The 17,332-nt window shown below is 40.3% G+C and overlaps 1 protein-coding gene across 3 annotated transcripts in view; it reads right to left on the bottom strand.

Annotated features, from left to right (window-relative positions):
• Window positions 1-1,181: 1,181 nt before the first annotated feature.
• The window catches only part of LOC103474188 (sodium-driven chloride bicarbonate exchanger-like), a 37,953-nt gene continuing 21,802 nt past the window's right edge, over window positions 1,182-17,332 (bottom strand). For 2 of the 3 annotated variants that reach the window (XM_008425006.3, XM_017302003.2), the window contains 21 exons: window positions 15,110-15,298; window positions 14,111-14,199; window positions 13,705-13,862; window positions 13,530-13,617; window positions 11,548-11,694; window positions 10,947-11,047; window positions 8,937-9,111; window positions 8,308-8,441; window positions 7,903-8,148; window positions 7,530-7,635; window positions 7,205-7,366; window positions 5,075-5,188; window positions 4,430-4,591; window positions 4,092-4,343; window positions 3,245-3,313; window positions 2,991-3,164; window positions 2,797-2,919; window positions 2,651-2,715; window positions 2,427-2,540; window positions 2,132-2,169; window positions 1,182-1,312 (listed from right to left, as the gene is read on the bottom strand). In XM_008425006.3, coding sequence (XP_008423228.1) covers window positions 2,157-2,169; window positions 2,427-2,540; window positions 2,651-2,715; window positions 2,797-2,919; window positions 2,991-3,164; window positions 3,245-3,313; window positions 4,092-4,343; window positions 4,430-4,591; window positions 5,075-5,188; window positions 7,205-7,366; window positions 7,530-7,635; window positions 7,903-8,148; window positions 8,308-8,441; window positions 8,937-9,111; window positions 10,947-11,047; window positions 11,548-11,694; window positions 13,530-13,617; window positions 13,705-13,862; window positions 14,111-14,199; window positions 15,110-15,298 — 2,681 coding nt within the window. In that variant the 3' untranslated portion in view covers window positions 1,182-1,312; window positions 2,132-2,156. The remainder of the gene's footprint in view (window positions 1,313-2,131; window positions 2,170-2,426; window positions 2,541-2,650; window positions 2,716-2,796; window positions 2,920-2,990; window positions 3,165-3,244; window positions 3,314-4,091; window positions 4,344-4,429; window positions 4,592-5,074; window positions 5,189-7,204; window positions 7,367-7,529; window positions 7,636-7,902; window positions 8,149-8,307; window positions 8,442-8,936; window positions 9,112-10,946; window positions 11,048-11,547; window positions 11,695-13,529; window positions 13,618-13,704; window positions 13,863-14,110; window positions 14,200-15,109; window positions 15,299-17,332) is intronic. The other variant, XM_081615641.1, reaches the window with a different exon arrangement.

Raw genomic sequence — 17,332 nt, 5'->3', positions numbered from 1 at the left:
GGAGCGGGATCAAAATCTACTGCGTATAAAACTTGGTGAAAGTTGTAGTAGAAAAGGTTATTTGTTTTGCATTTGTGACGAAATTTTTCACACAAATCGTGCTGTACAGCCTCATTTAGAGCTTAAAAGTACAAAATGCAGAAAAATACAGCGCAATTAGTTTCTATTTCTATCCATTTATTCGGATCATTTGACAACTAACGTAGCAAATCCTTCTAATTTTCAAGCAATGGTTATGTTTTGATTTGATATCATTCCCACATCCAGCAGTGGTTCCAGGTTTGAATTACTGCAAAAGTATTCAGGATGTTTGCAATTACCAAACAAATACAAAAGATTTCTTCTGGGTATTATTCAAAGCCAAAGTAGCAATAACTGTATTTGAAACAGTAGCTGCGTTTCCATTGAGGACATTGTTGCGCCAATTGGAATTAAGAAAAACAATTTGCCAAAAAACGTGACTTAAAAAAGAAATCACGTTTTCCAATAAAGTTTTGCATTAAGGTAAGGTGGTAAAACTGCACCTTAGGGTGCATCACACGAGTCATGTGATCAACAACCAAATGCTACTAGACAAAGAAAATGACAGGAAGTGCTAGGAGGATGATGGCGCAGCATGTTTTTTAATAAGCTAACTTATTCGTGTGGGATTTCAATTGTTTTTCTTATTTAATGGAAACGCTGCAATAGCGAAATTGTGTTTTGGGGTTTTTTGACGTTAGCAGAATGTCAGTAAAGTTTTGTGCATATTTGTGACGAAAAGGCAGCTACTAAGGGGAATAAGAAGAGCCAATAGTGGAGCAATGTCTTACAAACAGTTACTAAAAGCCTCCTTCAGCAGCTATAGAGTGTTAAAGTGCTTGACAGCTTAGTTTGAACAGATACTGTCATTCTACTAGTAATGCCACATGTACACCCTCTGCAACATGCTAGCTGTTCACTAACTGATCATTCCCGCACCCATTGCTGGTCTGAATGTGGATCAAATTAAGTCCAACTTTGGTTCTTCCTTCTGTTTGCCTAACTTGGTGTCTAACTCGGTGAGTTTTCTTATGTTGCTTATGGTTTCCAACAAAATACTTCTTTCTTCTGAACTCGCACACAGACTTACATGACTAAAAACACAGTGTAGCACAGTACATAGGTGGTTGAGTGTGGCACGGTATATTTGTTTTGTTTGGTTTTTTTTCGGTTTTTTTCTTTTATTTGTATTTACTGTCTGACAGCACAGTGTCATCACAAACTCGTCTCCCTGTCCAGACTCTTGTCATGCCTCCTCCGCTTGTGTCGCTTTTCACCGCTTCTGGCGTAACTTCAGGGGAAGAAAAAAAAAAACATTTAAAGCAAATGTAATCTTAGAATGATGCGAAGACAAATGGTTGTTAGGGGACATGCAACAAAACATGCAAATACATCTGACTGAATATTATGTTTCTGTTCATTTATAAATGTTGCTTTTTGGTTTCATTTGTACAGATTAAACTTTATCACGTTACAACGACAATCTTCAAACACTTAGAAAAAAATATTCATTCTTTTTGCAAACTTTTTATGTTTAGCTTTATTTTAAACCCTCAAAAATAGATTTAAAATGGCGGTTCTTTAAAACTGCGAATTTCCTAACGCAGATGTAGAGCTACATTTATAAGAGGTCTTTTTTAACATCTGCGACTCTAAGAAGGTTATGAAAGTTACAGGTCCCTGTTAAAGTCCCGATGTGGTTGTAACGCAACAAAATGTTGACGGAGTGTGACGGAGATTTTTTTATGAATTAGTTGAAAATGTTAAACTAACATGCACAACCTGACGACATGAACTGTTCAACGGAGTCACTAGTCACTTCATATCAGAGTTAACCAAATCAAGACACTGTAGCAGGGGTGTCAAATTTCAGTCCTGCAGCTTTTATTTGTCTCCCTAGTCCAACACATCTGAGTCAAATGACTGAGTCGCCTTTTCAGGATGCAGTTGAGTTCTGCTAATGAGCTAAAAATTTAAATTCAGGTTCGCTGAAGCAGTAACGTGGCTCTGGAGGACTGGAGTCAGACACCCGTGCTACAGACTGTCGCTTCCAGCATGCAACACAAAGTGAGACTCTGCACGGCAACAGGGACTGCTGGGAACAGCTTACCTTTGGGGTATCGGCTTCTGAGAGGTTAGGAAGGGGAGCTTAGGGGCGGGATGGAGCGAGAGAAGCAGGCAGGACAAACTACGTTAGTCTAAGCAGTGGGAAATCTGCAAGGGCACAGCTGCTCTGAAATACACATCTTTATTTATTTTTACTGGAAAAGTAGCAGTTCAGTCACAAACACCTGCCACTTATCATGGAGGTCTTTCCAAAAGAAAAACATTCAGGTTTTGCATCAATAGCAGAAGTGCTTATGTAGTACGTTACACATGTGAAGTGCTGGGAATTAGCAGCGTACCTTTTCGATCCCAGTTCCTTTTTCGTGTTCTCAGCGGGATTGACGCCCTTCCACACGTTTCCGAAAGATCCCTTAGACATTTCGTCTGTGATGTTCACCGTGGCTGGGTCACTCCTTCAAATACACAGTTTCAGTCTTAAGAAATTTAATTTGTTTGCTTTTTTATTTTGTATTCTGATAAAATATTAACACTCAAAGCTTAACTAAAGCTGGAAAACACTCACCTGTAGTGCCCCTCTAGTGGGACTTGAACAATCCCTTCCTCCTCTGCGATAATACTGTGTTCCTCCTGCAGGAAGAGACGAAACAGAGAAAACCTTCAGCAAACTGTGAATCATCTAACATCCGACGCCGTGCTCCTCTACCTCACCTCTTGTGCTGCATCCTCCAGCTTCTTCTTCTTCCACTCTGGCATCAGATCATCCAGCCAGCTCAGCTCTCTCTTGGTGAAGATGAAATCCAGCAACTTGCGAATAAATACCAGCGCCAAGACCTGGAGAAACAGCAAGATGAAGACACCGGGCAGGCGAAGATGGCACAAGCACCGATGCAGAGTCAGGTTACCATCATGGGGAAAACGATGGCCGCCCTGGAGGTCTTGATGACCCACAGTAGGATTAAGCAGCTGAGCTGGACGATGGTGAAAAGGTGAACCTTCCTCAGCGGCACGTGTCGAAGATAGATGAAGTCAGGCTGATGTTTGGCTGGCATGCCGAACAGCTTCAAGCGATCGAAGAACTTCGAAAATACAAGCGAGTCTTATAAATGAGTGTTTTCTGGATTAGTTCTGGCCCCTGGGGGACTCTGTGCATGCTCACCTGGATGCCTCTGAGGGAAGACGCTCCCATGTACAGAAAGACGCCGTAGAGGACCGGCATGGGGATGAACTGAGGAGAGACCAGGAGAAAGGTCAGAATCAGGATCGCAACACTTAGAGCTATGCTAATTTAGTGATAGCTTTGTTTCACTTCATAATGGTAAGGTAAAATCATTGTATTTATAGGCACATTTTCAGCAACAAGGCAGTTCAAAGTGCTTCGACTTTAATGTAAATCACTGGTTCAAAAGTGAAGTGGTTTAAAATAGCCTACTTTGTGCTCACCAACACAAATTTAAGACTTTTTAAGACCATTATGAATAAAATTTAAGACCTAAACCAACTAAAATGTACAAAAGAAAATTGCATATATTATACAGTAGTGCCAAGTTTTTTTTTAACAGAATGAATGTAGCATCATGCAGGTCAGCGATGCTGTTTAGCCAACTAGTGCTAATTTGCACTTGACAATGATAGATGCAAAAACGTTAGCCAGCTAGCAAGAGCATGTTAGCTGCTAATAATCACAGAACTTAATGAAGATGTTTTGAATGTGACTCAAACTTTTACCTGACAGAAAAGTCCCACGAGAAAAATAAACTACATTTAGAGATTAAATAGTCCTGCCGTGATCATATTGAAAATTATCATTAATGCATTTATGATCAATTAACATATCACCTTTCTGAAATAGACAAAAGAAATGTGTAAACATCTGAAAATCTGGATGTTTAATTTCTCAGGTTTTCTATGCAAATCTACCAGCATTGCATATATTATACAGTAGTGCCAGCTCACGTGCTTTTTGACGTGAGCTGAGTAAATATTTTGTGAGGGTTTCCTCTGACCTTTAGCACAGAGGTCATGAAGACGGAGCAGCCCATGAGGGTGAAGATCATGAGGCCGGTGAAGCGCTGCTCACGGATGCCCAGGAACTTGGGCTGCTCTCCGGGAGCCGAGCACTCCGACTCCAGCTTCAGGCTGTTCACGTGGGAGATGGAGAGCACGGTGGCTGCCACGAACCACGGCAGGCCCATCACTGAGCACACGCCCAGCATCACCCCCACCACGAACAGGTCCAGGTGGTAGCCGCAGCCTTTCTGCAGGGGCCGACAGGAAAACAGACTTCAGCGCCGGATGAGGCGTCACGCGGCAAAGAGAAGAACTCATACAAACTCATAGAAACCTTCAGCTTGTGCTCCTTCCTGTTGATAATCACCGCTGTGATCTGCTGGTCCATGAAGATGAGGATGGTGCAGAGCAGAGCGGGGATAGAGGTGACGATGGTGGTCCACCACGGGTTGGGTCCAACCGGGTTTATGATCCAGCCCCGATCGTCTCTAGTTGGCTACCGGGAGTAAAACGGGACATTTTTCTTAAGTGATAAGATATCTAAAGATTTTATTCATAAATGTTCAAATAAAATGCTTAAAATAGGATTCAGATTATTACTTTTCTATGGAACTTGCATGTGTAATACTTCAAAATATAGTTTAGTGACAAAATCTGGTTTCTTTTTAACGTGGGAGCTTGTTTTAAGTCAATTGGTAAATTATTTCACTTATAACAAGACATTTTCCACATGTTATAAATGACATAATCTGCCAGTTCAACTGGTACTTTTTAAATCAATATTAAGGAATTATTACTGACTTAAAACAAGCTCTTACAACTTGCTGAAAAGTCATTTGCAAGTTAGTTTTGTCCAGTTTAAAATGTATTGAGAAATTTGCACTTTAAAGTGGACAACGATGATGGTAAGATTCTGTGTTTTTGTGCTGCATGTTACTTTACTTAGAATTTCACACAGAAGGCTGACATGGGGACTTACTTTGAACTTGTTGGGGACTTGTAATTTAGGCGATGGGATTCCTATGGCATAATCAACAAGGACCATAGTGAGGATAGTGATAAAGACTGCAAAGTCGCTGATGATAGACCTCACCTGGACAGAACAAAGACACACAGATCCTTTAGACAAAGTCCATGTTGAATTCAAACAGACATATGTACAAAGAGTACCATTCAAGAACACCTTCAAAAAGAGTGTTTATTCAGGTTACCCATGTGTTGTCTATGACTGTGTATCAAGGCCGTTGTATGTAGAAAAACAAAGAGTAAATAGAGTAAGCATTCCACTAAAAAACTTAGAAATTTTGAGATTGATCTCAGAAATTTTCCACAAAAATCTTGGAAATTTCTGACTTTAAAAAGTTGAAAATTTGCTCAAAGAAACCTCAGAAATGTTCACATTAATCTCTGAAATTTTCTAAAAAAAAAAAAAAAAAAGAAAGGAAAAAAGAAAGAAAAAAAAAAACGACTTCCAAAAGTTGAACATTTCCAAAGGCCAAAAAGTTTTTACCAGCAACTTCTCAACCTCAAAACTTTTATAAATTTTCTTGATTAATAATTGTTAATCAAGAAAATTTATGTAATGAATGTCAAAATGTGTATTTTTTTTTCCTAGCAAATTATTGCCTTTTCAAACTTTTTTTAATTTCTGAGATTCTGCGGTTTTTGGCAAAAAATTATTCCTTTTTCTTCTATTTACAATGGTTGAAATATGCCATCGCAGTTTTCAGCTGAAAACTAAGGAAAAAAATTATTTAATAATATCTTTCCATGTGCTTCGTTCCAATGATTTTTAACTATATTAATAGTATAGTGCTGATGTTCTTGAATTTTTTTCAACTTCTTCATTTTCTAGTAAGAGAAACATAAAAAACCACCCCAAAAAATAAAGAGCAAGAAAAAGAACAGTTCTCTTAAATCAAAAGAGTGATAATCAAGAAAATACAATGTTGCAGCATAAATATACAGGAAGCGATCAATAAGCGATCAGTATTCCATCTGCAGTGTTACTGCAATGTAACGTTCATCACCACAAGGTGGCGATCAGACGACACGCTGTAGTGAGCCAACATCACCCCACACGTTACGCTGCTGTGTGTCATCTCAATGACAACCCAGAGAAACTTAGCATAGAATGGCCACACAGACTGCAGCGCTCTCGCTGTGCCCCCAATCAGCCAGTAGATGGCAGTGTATGCTAATGATGCGTCAGGCAGTTTCTGTATTATCACTTATGCAGATTTCAAAACTAAATGGAGGATTATAAATTAGTGAAGTTGGTTTCATTCTGCAGCTGGCAGGTCCTTAAAAAGGCCCACTGTGTGGGCAGAGAATAGATATTTTAAAACGATGGTGAGAGTAGTCTATTTTTCAGATGGAAGTAAAGTTTGCATTTTATTTGCAAACCAAAGTCCATGAGTTTAGAGAAAGAGTGGAGAGGCACAGAATCCATTTTGCTGGATGATCTGATGTCATCTGCTGGTTCTGGTCCATCGGGTTTTCTGAAATCTTCATGCTTCTTTCTGCTGACGAGGCTGATTTCATTTTCCAAAAGGGTTTGGTACCCAAACTGCCAAAGACGCTAAAAACTGGTTCACTGAACATGACGTTAATGTGGTTGAGGAGCTAGCAAACAAGCCTGAGAAAATCTATGGAGTATTGTTGAGAGGAAGATGAGGGACACCAGATAGCACAGAAATGAACAGATTTCTCAGAAAAATTAAACACATTTAATTTTTTAAAATTGACCTAATATTGTAATTTTCTGAGACACAAAATTGTTTTTTATTCTCTAAAATTCACTATTGCAAGATACAAATGCTTGACATATTTCACTAGATGTATAATAAGTTTATATAATATATGTTAAACTGTACTTATTGTCTATTACCTAGTAATAGACAATAAATGAACTTAATCTTAATTTAAGGTTGAGGGGAAAAAAATTATAAAAGTGGCTCGAAAATAGAGCCCTGAAGATCCCCAAATGTGATTACCTTCAGATAAAAGTGCCAAAATAGTCCTTGTCTGCTGTTTTACTAGCATTCTGCGAGACTACAACTCAACTCAAGAATAACAAAAAATATAAAATGATTGTCAGTTTGCGCACCTTGGTGGGGAAATAGCGGCTGAACTTGAATTCCTTCAGGAAGGCCGACATGAAGACTGTGGTGAAGAAGAGCACCACGCACCAGAAGAGGACGTCTGGGATGTAGGGGCCGTGGTGGCCACAGGCGGGCCCCTGAAACTCCCCATGTAACACCTCACACTCCTACTGGCCCCAGTGTGAATGGAGATGATGATGATGGATGTGGTAATAGTCAAAGGGCAAAGAGACGAGGAAGACAGTCGTTGAGGAAAACGATTTACAGGGATGTGAAAAGGCATTTTTGTCTCAGTGGAGACGTTCCTGTATAAATAAATGGGTTCTTTACCTTGACCTCCAGTGAGGTCCAGTTGACCTGGGAGATTGTGATGTTCCTCTCATCCCAAAATCGCAGGGTCTCATTGCTCGGGTCCCTGGGCTCAACACAGCTACACCTGTTTGAGATAAAATAATCAATGCGCTTTAAAAAGTCATTTTCTCACATTAAAATCTCTGTTTACTAGTAAAGCATCAACCACAAACCGTCTCCTTTACCACTAAACCAAGACATAGCTGCGGTACTTTAGCATGTTTTGGCCAAAAATGCTGAGCTAAGTACACTCTGCAGATTACATATGTAATCTCTTTGTGAAGATTTAGAACTGAAGATTACTGGGACCATGTGTTTTCTACTTTGCAACCTACAGGACAGAGACACTTGCCAGTACTGGGTGAGCTTCTGCAGGTCGTTGTGTTTATTGACCGGATAGTGCACCCCCAGGTGAATCAGCTTCTCCAGGGCCTCGTAGATGAAGATGATGCAGATTAGTGCGGCGAAAGCCTCTTCGGTGAAGCGCGTGATGTAGCAGACGAGCGAGCTGGCATCTGTGGCCACCAGCAGCAGGCAGAAGAAGGCCGTCCACAGCCCAATGCAGGTCCTCAGGGAGAGGTAGGAGAGGCCATATTCCCTGAGGCACACACACACACACACACAAGAATAAAACACAAGAACTAGCAGAAGCTAACATACAGTGTTTTACCAAATGAAGTGAAGGAAGGAAGGAATAACAAAAGAGAAAGAAACAAGGACAGATAGAAACAAAGGGGAAGAAAAAGAAGAAGCCTACTTGCAAAACTTGAAAAGGATCTTCTCAAAGACGAGGACAGGCCCAGTGCTGCCCAGGATGGTGAGGGGCTGACCGGCAAACAGAGAGTAGGCTATCCCGGTCATTGAAGCCCCAAACAGAGACTCGATGGCACTCTGGAAGAACCGGAACCAGAGTTCTGATTAACTTAGTGACACCAAACCTTAGAGGTTTGAAGGACTTGTTATTTTTCAATACATAGTATGGACAAATATGTTAAGGACAGCTAAAAAAACATATTAAATATTGTGAAAAAGTTTCATATTTTTGTTCCTCATTTTAATCATTTTGATGATTATGACTTACAGTTAATAAAGTCTGATGCACCTTTTCTTTCCACTCATCTTTCTGAACGTGCTGTAACTTTGTCGCCGTATTGTAATTTTCTATATAGTTTCACCTTCTAATATGAGTAAAAATTGTATTTATTTTCACAAATTATACAAGAACATGAAGGGATCGAATTAGTGATTTGTCAGTGAAAAAGGTTATATTTTGTAAAACATAAATAAATAAATGATGTCTGCTCATGGTGGCTGTGGACACTATAGATAGTAAAAATCTCTGATTGGTGGGTCTCTAATTTATAGTCTTTGGACCTGGAAACTTACCACGCGGCCCTCTGTGGCCTCGCCCAGGAGTCCTCCAAAGGTAATAACAGGTGACATGCAGGCGCAGTACAGGAAGAGGAAGGAGGCCAGACACTGGAGGCTGATGGCGTCTGTGTAGTCTGAAAGGTAGTGAGGGGCTTTTCGCTTGACGTCCAAGATCATCCCACCAAATATCCTGCAGTGACACAGCCATGTTAAAGGGGTAGTATTGTGCATTTTCCAGGCACATAGTACCATTTAAATTCCTTTAGTGGTAAAGGAGACAGTTTGCACTTAAAGGCAATTTGACTTTGTAATTTGATGCTTTGGAATTGGGCCTCTGTCTCTTTAAAAACTCCTGCTCTTTCTGAACCACTGCCTTCAGGAAGTCATCACCACATTTCTACTCTATTAACCCTTTAACTACGTTTTTACCAGCGTTGCACTGAGAAGTAGCTCACATAATGAGTTTGGTTGATGTGCAGTTTCACCAGGTGTTTGCTAATTGCTACTGGCTAGTCTGAAGGAGCTGAGTGGGGAAGTCACAAGCAGATAGTTTGCATCCTTAAAATGAACCAATTAAAGGTTAAACAAGTTATTCTAGGCTCTTTGAAAGAAAGTGATCCAAAAGATCTGGCTCCATTCAGAAAATTATGGTTCGGTTTTGTTTTTTTTTGTTTTTTAGAGATTTCAGACTGTTGTTAATTCTTACATACCTGTTTATGACACAATTATTAAACAGTACTAAAATCAGCAATTGGGACAATATTGATTCTAATTATGTTTGCTGCAAAGGTGCCAAAAAGTAGCTTTTTCCCCCCATTTATAGAAATTTGTAAATGTATAGTAATGAAAAAGCATGTACCAATAGCCTATCCATCCCTTTTATAGGGTTTAATCAACCACACACCAATAAAAATCCATTATCTTGTCTGCTAAAGAGCATCACAACATACAGTACCATTACTACAAACTGTCTTGATCAATGAGTGCTACCATTTCTTGCTCTATCAGGTGAGCGGTAGCGGCTGGTAAGCATGTTGGCTCATGGCAGGTGGCCGTAGCCAAACACTAGCTCTCCCACTTTCAGTTGATTCACCAAATTAAACATCAGTAAACAAAGCTGGAGTTGCAAAGTGACCCCATGCTGGGTTTGCCTCCGACAACTGTGCTGCATCAAATTGCAACGGTGAGGTACCGTCGGAGCAGGTTGCCGTGACAACGTTGGGTGGGCTGCTATGCTTATGTGAGTCCCAAGAGGGTGGCGGAAACAGCGGTGGTTCCACTGGAGGGAGCAGGAGAAGGCTGACCGACAAGACTGGGCTTAAGGTTCAATCGTAGGAGTAAAATGTGTGCAAGCGCACAAGTTTTACTCCAAAACTTTAAATCTGTAACAGTAAATGGATCAATTTGCTGACATGACATTAGACATTAGATCAGCTTCTGAAGGTTTCATGTGAGTTTTTCTGAGTAACTTTGGGGGTTGAGGGTTAATGGTACTAGAATTACAAGAGGAAGTTTTGCATTTATTTGTTTAATGTTCAATTTGGACTGGATGATAGATTTTAGTTGCCCATAATCGAAGAGTTTATTGTTATTTTTTTCTACATGATTTACCCCTTTACTATTCTAGGTGGAAAACTTAAGAGGCCTTTTATTTTGAAGAATGTCTGGATAGTTTCAAATGATGTGTGAATTTAATGCAAAGACAACTGAAAATCAAAACATGTGGCTTCATCTGGAGAAAAATGCTACAACTCTGAAATCTGTCAACGTCTAAAAGGAATGTTTTTCCTTTATGGTCTAATAAACCCAACCAATATGCAATGAAGTGATACTAAAACAACCTCTGTTTTGAGCAGTGAAGAATGACATTCCCCCAATAGGATAGTCTGCACACTAGACAAGCTAAATTAACAATTTGGGAGCAGTGAAGCAGCTAATAGGCGACAGGAAGACAGGCACAGAGAATAGCTTTAAGAAGTGACAGAGTCTAAACGGTAGATTATTCCGTTGGTCTCCGGCGCTCACCTCCCCGTACGCTGGAGCTCAGGGCCACCATGTCCTCCGTGCTCCTCAGACTCTCCAAGATCCGTCACTCCATTGGGAACGGGGGGGATCTTTCGCTTTTCCTATGCGGTAAACATCACTGTCAATCAAACACTGGGTATATGCCAGCTTTAAAGTGCAGCCTAATTTGTCCTATGACAAACACAAACAAGCACAGCAAGGCATTTCAACTGGACATATAAAGGCTGCAGATAAAAAAAGAGTGCTCAGTGTCCTACATGGGTGTTTAACGTCTATTTCAATATAGATTTTTGCTTATAACAAATAAATACAAGATAGAAAAATTATGTTTCTGACGGGCTAAAATTTTCACATCATGTACAAATCATGAGCGTTAAGAGACGTTAAGTTTGTTGTGACCCTGACTGTTTCAGAAAGAAAGCTGTCACTGTTTTTGAGCCTGATAAGCAATTTAAAGAGGTCTCAAAAGAGTTTTAACCACACAGAAAAGAGCAGACAATCGGAAGATGTTCAAAGTAGCTGCCATTCTATCAACTTCATCCTGAAAGCAGACTGCAAGATGCTAAAAGAAGAATCCAAAATCGCTACATTTTGAATTTACCTGAGAGGGAACATTCTTCGGCGGCTCTATTCTGATGGAGGGGTCCCACTCGCCGGGGGGCAACACGGTCACCTGATCCAAAAACTCGTCGATTCCTGCCACCAGGTCACTCCTGTCTTTGGCCTTATAGGCAACATCATGGAAAATCTGTATTTTTGACATTAAATATGTATTTTCATTAATGTGAAAATGAGCTTTGCAATTACATATGACCTGATCAAAACAAAATTCAAGCTTTATATCGACACAGTTTCGTCTACACAAGATTACATGAAATAGGTCTAATTTTTCTCTCTACTAAATATTCCACCATCATCTGTTAGTGGAAGCAATTACAACAGCAACTATGCCAGACAGTGGAAGGCCATGCAAAATCCTAAAGTGGGGTCACAGGATGCCGAGGGAACGAGAGCATAGAGGTCACCAACTTTCTGCAGTTAAGAGCTTCAGACCATCCAAACTTTATTTGCACACTAACAGTACACAGAAAGCTTCATGTAAAGGGTTTCCATGGAAGGCCGGCTGAATCACCGAGTAGAATCAATGCAAAGCGATGGATGCAGTGGTGCGGAGCACGCCGCCACTGGACGGGATCGGAGTGGAGGAGCCAAATCACGCCTCTCCATCTGGCAATCGGATGAAAGCGTCAGGGTTTGGCAGTTGCCAGGGGAACCACACTTATCTGACTGTGTTGTGTCAAGAGTAAAGCTTGATGCAGAGGGGATTATGGCGTGGGGCTGTTCTCCAGGATTTGGACTCGGCTTCTTAGTTCCAGTGAAACAATCCTTAATGCCGCAGCATACCAAGACAATTTGGCGACAACAGTTTGGGGACAAACCCTTCCTGACAGTAAGACAACTGTTTACCAGAGAGCAAAGCTACCCGCATGAAGACATGAATAACTGAAAACTTGACTGGACTCCACAGAGTCCTGCCACATCCCTGTGGGACACCTTTAGGATGAATCACAGCAGGTGATGCAGTGTGTGATCTCGATTCCTTAAATTACAGTTTGTGATCTGTGAAACTGTTATGCCATTTGTTTTCCCCAATATCGCAAAAGTTTTTTTCTCATCATATTCTCATGATTAACATTGTTTATTATCTCATCTGGCAATCTGGATTTATTGCTAAACTCCTACTACTAATCCATCATAATTTCTATAGGCCACTGAAAATGTCAGGCTCAGTTCAATTACCCCACTTTCCTTATTCTTCATATAAGGATGTACAGAATACAGAAAGCTATTGTCCACACACACAAAGCTAATCACTATATTCTGTAGGTAAACATCTGTAAAGTATTTTTATTTTTATTATGGGTCAACTGTCAACACAAAAAACCCATTTGGCACAGACAATGATGAGTAACTACAATGAAGTATCAGCGCTAGAATAAGATTTTTTCTTTAAATTATGAGAATAAAGTCATAATATTAGTAGTACCAGTACAAAGCTGTTTTAATGAGAGCAAAGCTTCTAGTGAGTTATCAAGATCTGTTGGGTCATGCAGTCCAAGATTCTTAGTTGGCACAAATATTTCAAGGCCCTTAATAACTGGATGATGATGTTAAAAGATGAAGTATTTCATAATTTCTAAAACTGATACCAAAGCATAACTTCACAAGATGCTCAACATTCTTTATTTTATCTTTTTGTGGAGGAATTTTCATAAAATTATTACTTTATTCTTCTAATATATAACCTTATTCTAATTTATTATGACTTTATTCTGGTAATATGTTTTTCTCATATTATTGGCTCTTTATTCAGGCAGAATTATGACTTTCTACTCATATTATTACAAGTTTGTTTAAAATGAAAAACTATTTCTTTATTGCTTATAAACTATAAAATATAGCTTATAAGCTGCTGTTTGGGTCTTGACTACATAGCTGCTACAAAACGCTTTGTTGAGAATAATAAAACATTAATATGTTTTATTCTAAATAGATTTCAGTTTGTTTTTAGAGTTGCCTCACCTCATCAGTCATCAGGGTAGCAATAGATCGCCCAATTTCATGATACTGGGGACCTTTACCCAAAGGCCCCAGGAGGATGAACAAGAACCTGTGCAACAAAAGCAACACGTTCAGATCTGACATGAAAAACGACGTCTAGAAGAGAAACCAAACTGCAGGACTTTCAGTCGATCACCTGGTGGTGATGGGAACTTCGGTAAGGCCGTTGAGCAGCACGGCTGGAGACAAGCGGACAAAGGCCACCACTGGGCGGTCCAGGAACTCCAGCTCCCCAACCAGTACATTGGACGCCTCCGCTCCAGGAGGGATCTTCTTCATGAAATGGAGGTCAATCTGTAACAGATAGACGCAAACGGATCAGGCATTCTGTAAATATAGAATTAAGGTAGAATCTGAATGGCATGGCTAAAGAAAACACCATCTGATGCCGTTTGACGCCAGTCAGTTTACCTTTGTGAGAAGCTGCTGGTGACCATTTCACACACGTAACCCCAGACTGGTTAAACACACAGCTTGTTATGTGTTCGGCTCTCACCGGCCAAAGACAAACAAGAAGAGCAGTAGTTGTTCTGCCTGCTCACCTTACTGAAGTCCACAGCGCTGTTTTCTCGGCTGACGTCCTGTTTGGTCTCGTTGTTGGACGGCTGGGACTGCGGTGAGACCGTTTGGCCTATCGGAGAGCAGGAAAATAATATCAGCTTTCACAAGAACTGCTTTCCCAAACAGCTGGGAAACGGCGCGCTACGGTTACAGCCTCTGGACGGTGGGTACGTTTTGCCCTTGCTGTTGCTGGATCTTTATTGGTGAAAACTAGAGAGAAAGCCCAATATGCAATAAAATATGTTTTATTGTTAAACCATCTGATAAATACTGAGTTACAACTTGTAGTAGGTTTTGAGTTGTTTTATCAAATCAAACTAAGCTTCTAGCACTTTAGTGTGGTTGTCAGTGGCCTAAGGAATATTGTAGACTTGAAACATGCTGCATGATCACATGATGGATTTTGCGCATCAGTGTTGCCACCATGTTGTGAAAGGGAATGTTTTATCAAACAATTAACCCCTGAAATAAGATGCCCAGCAGGCCTGATTCTAGCTACAAGGCGAGTCACACTCATTTTCATTTTGGGCCAAATAAACTTCATGAACCTTCTCAAGGCTGGTTGTGCCAAAACATATGGATAAAACCTATTAGCAAACTGTTAAAATATTAATAAATAGCTCTGTCTGCAACTGATAAATCATATTGAACATCTTTTTGCATCCAGGATTTCACAGGTTTTGTTAGAAATATTAACCACACAACAAGACTTTTTGTTACTCGCCACATCGATCCCGAAATATAACTTGACATCAAGTAAGGCTGAGGCAACAATGTAGCAAAAGTAAGAAGTACTGCCACCGGCAGGTGGGAGTTAGCAGTCACTTAAACCCAATGTTTTTGACCATTTTTACGAAAAATTTACAATGAACTCACAATTTACATATGTGGTGTAAAGTGTGACAATAAATAAAAAACAGGTATTTGACTATTGACAGCTCTGTGTGTGTGTGTGCGTGTGTGTGTATGTGTGTGTTTACCGTTCTTGTCCATGGAATGAGGCTCGGACTGCTTCTTGCCGATGTCAGCGAAGGAGCGTACGATGGGGATGCGGTTGGCCAGCTTCTTGTGGTTTTGGTGATGGTGCTGCTTGAGCAGGGCCTCACGGATCCTCTTCCGGGCATCCAGACCCAGAGAGCCGGACCCCTCGTGCTGATCCAAAACCATATCTGACAGATAAAAGAAAAGCACACATTTCGCGGTAAAATAAATAAATTATGCTCAGTTATAAATCTGGTTCTGCTGCCTCTGCATGATCAGCCAGCGACGCTAAGCTGATCATGGCCAAAAAAATAGCAAACAAAGAAAAAAAAACTGACCCACTGTGGGTGATTTAATTGTGCCGGATGAGGTTTTGTTCAGGCGATTTCTGCAGTGGCGCAGATAAATATTCTCTCCCCACACTGACCTCAAAAACAAACCAGCAGCTCCGTGATGTCTCCTGCTTTGATTTTATTTAGGTCATTCTGACTGAAGAGTGAGATCATTCTTATATCAACAGAGTTAATGTATGGGAAAAGAAAGTAGGAGCAACAATAGCGAAACCCAAAGGTTTTCATTTTTTAATATCAGACGGTTAATGAACATTATGTATCATACATTTGACAGTAAGTTTAAGGGAGCTGTTCTTTGCCTGGATGCTGAAAAGGCATTTGACCAATTGGACTGACCTTACATTCTGACTGTACTTGAAGAATTTGGGTTTGGTAGTAAATTTGTGTCATGGATTAAAACAATGTATGCTCAACCATCCACCTCCGTCCTCACAAACCAGGATAAGTCAGAGCCCTTTCTACTGCATCGGGGAACCCGTCAGGGTTGCCCCCTTAGTCCTCTGCTTTTTGTGGTCGCTATGGAGCCCCTTGCCATTAGTATTAGAAAACACTCCCTAATCAAACCAATTCAATTGGGAAACATTGACCATCACATTTCATTGTATGCTGATGATGTTGTTGTTTTTGTATCACATCCTGAGCAGTTAGTGCCAATTCTCCTAGACCTTATTCAGTCATTTGGCGAGATTTCAGGTTATACTATTAACTGGCAGAAGAGTGAATTTATGTCATTAGGTGCAAGACTTACTTCTGAATTCTTAGAAAACCTTTTATTTAAGATGACTGACTAACTGAAATATCTTGGAGTTATTCTGCCTAAAAACCCCAAACAAATTTTCAAATGAAACTTTTTAGAAAAAGTGGATAATCTTAGGAAAGATGTTGATAAATGGAGAACACTCCCACTCTCAATGATGGGCCGCATAAATGCTGTTAAGATTGTGTCCTTGCCTAAATTTTTATATCTTTTTCAGGTTCTGCCTATTTTTTTTAACAAAGGTCTTTTTTAAATCATTGGACTCAATAATTTTGCCTTTTGTCTGGGGCTTTAAAGCCCATAGAATATCAAAAACCCATTTACATAAACCAAGAGAGATGGGGGGGTTAGGATTACCCTGCTTCCAGCACTATTATTGGGCAGCAAATGCAAGGGCTTTGGTATACTGGCAGGAAGGTGATGCTCAAGAACTTCCTGCAAATTCCTGGAGGAGCTGGGTTAGCAGATTGGGAGTAAGGTCTGGGAGGAGGGTCTTGGGAGGATCCGGTCATGTTCTATCAATCTAAGACATCAGTTAATTCAGTTCAAGGTGTTTCATAGACTCCATTATTCTAAAATAAAATTGCACAGAATATTCCCCTCAATATCTTCAAAATGTGATAAATGTAAGTCTGCTGATGGCTCCCTGGCACATCTGTTCTTGTCATGCCCCAAACTCTTCAAATATTGGTGTGACATTTTTAACTTGTTTTCTGAAGTGTATGGATGCACGTTGGTCCCAGATGCCCAGATTGCATTGTTTGGATATTCTCCTTCACTTAGGAGCCGCAGCATTTCTATGCAAACGACTGTGATGTATGGAATGGTAACGGCTAAGAAAGTAATTTGAGATTGTGGTTTAAAATGTGGTTAAGTGATTTCACTGAGATTCTTCATTTGGAGAAACTGTGGTATGATGTTGTGGGCTCCACTAATAAGTTCTGTAGCATCTGGCAGCCGGTTCTGGACCATCTTTCTCAGTTCAAGACTGACCCCCACGCTTGCTTAGTATGCCACCCGTGCCCTTATAGGCAGGTAGCACCATCCTAAAGTGTAAATGGTAACCAGTGCAGCGTATCCAGTTATTTAGATAATTGCCTTGACTTGTTCTT

This window comes from Poecilia reticulata, chromosome 2 (genome assembly GCF_904066995.2).
Source record: "Poecilia reticulata chromosome 2, P_reticulata-male-v2, whole genome shotgun sequence".
NCBI lineage: Eukaryota > Metazoa > Chordata > Actinopteri > Cyprinodontiformes > Poeciliidae > Poecilia > Poecilia reticulata.
This window is presented reverse-complemented; position numbering and strand designations above follow the sequence as displayed.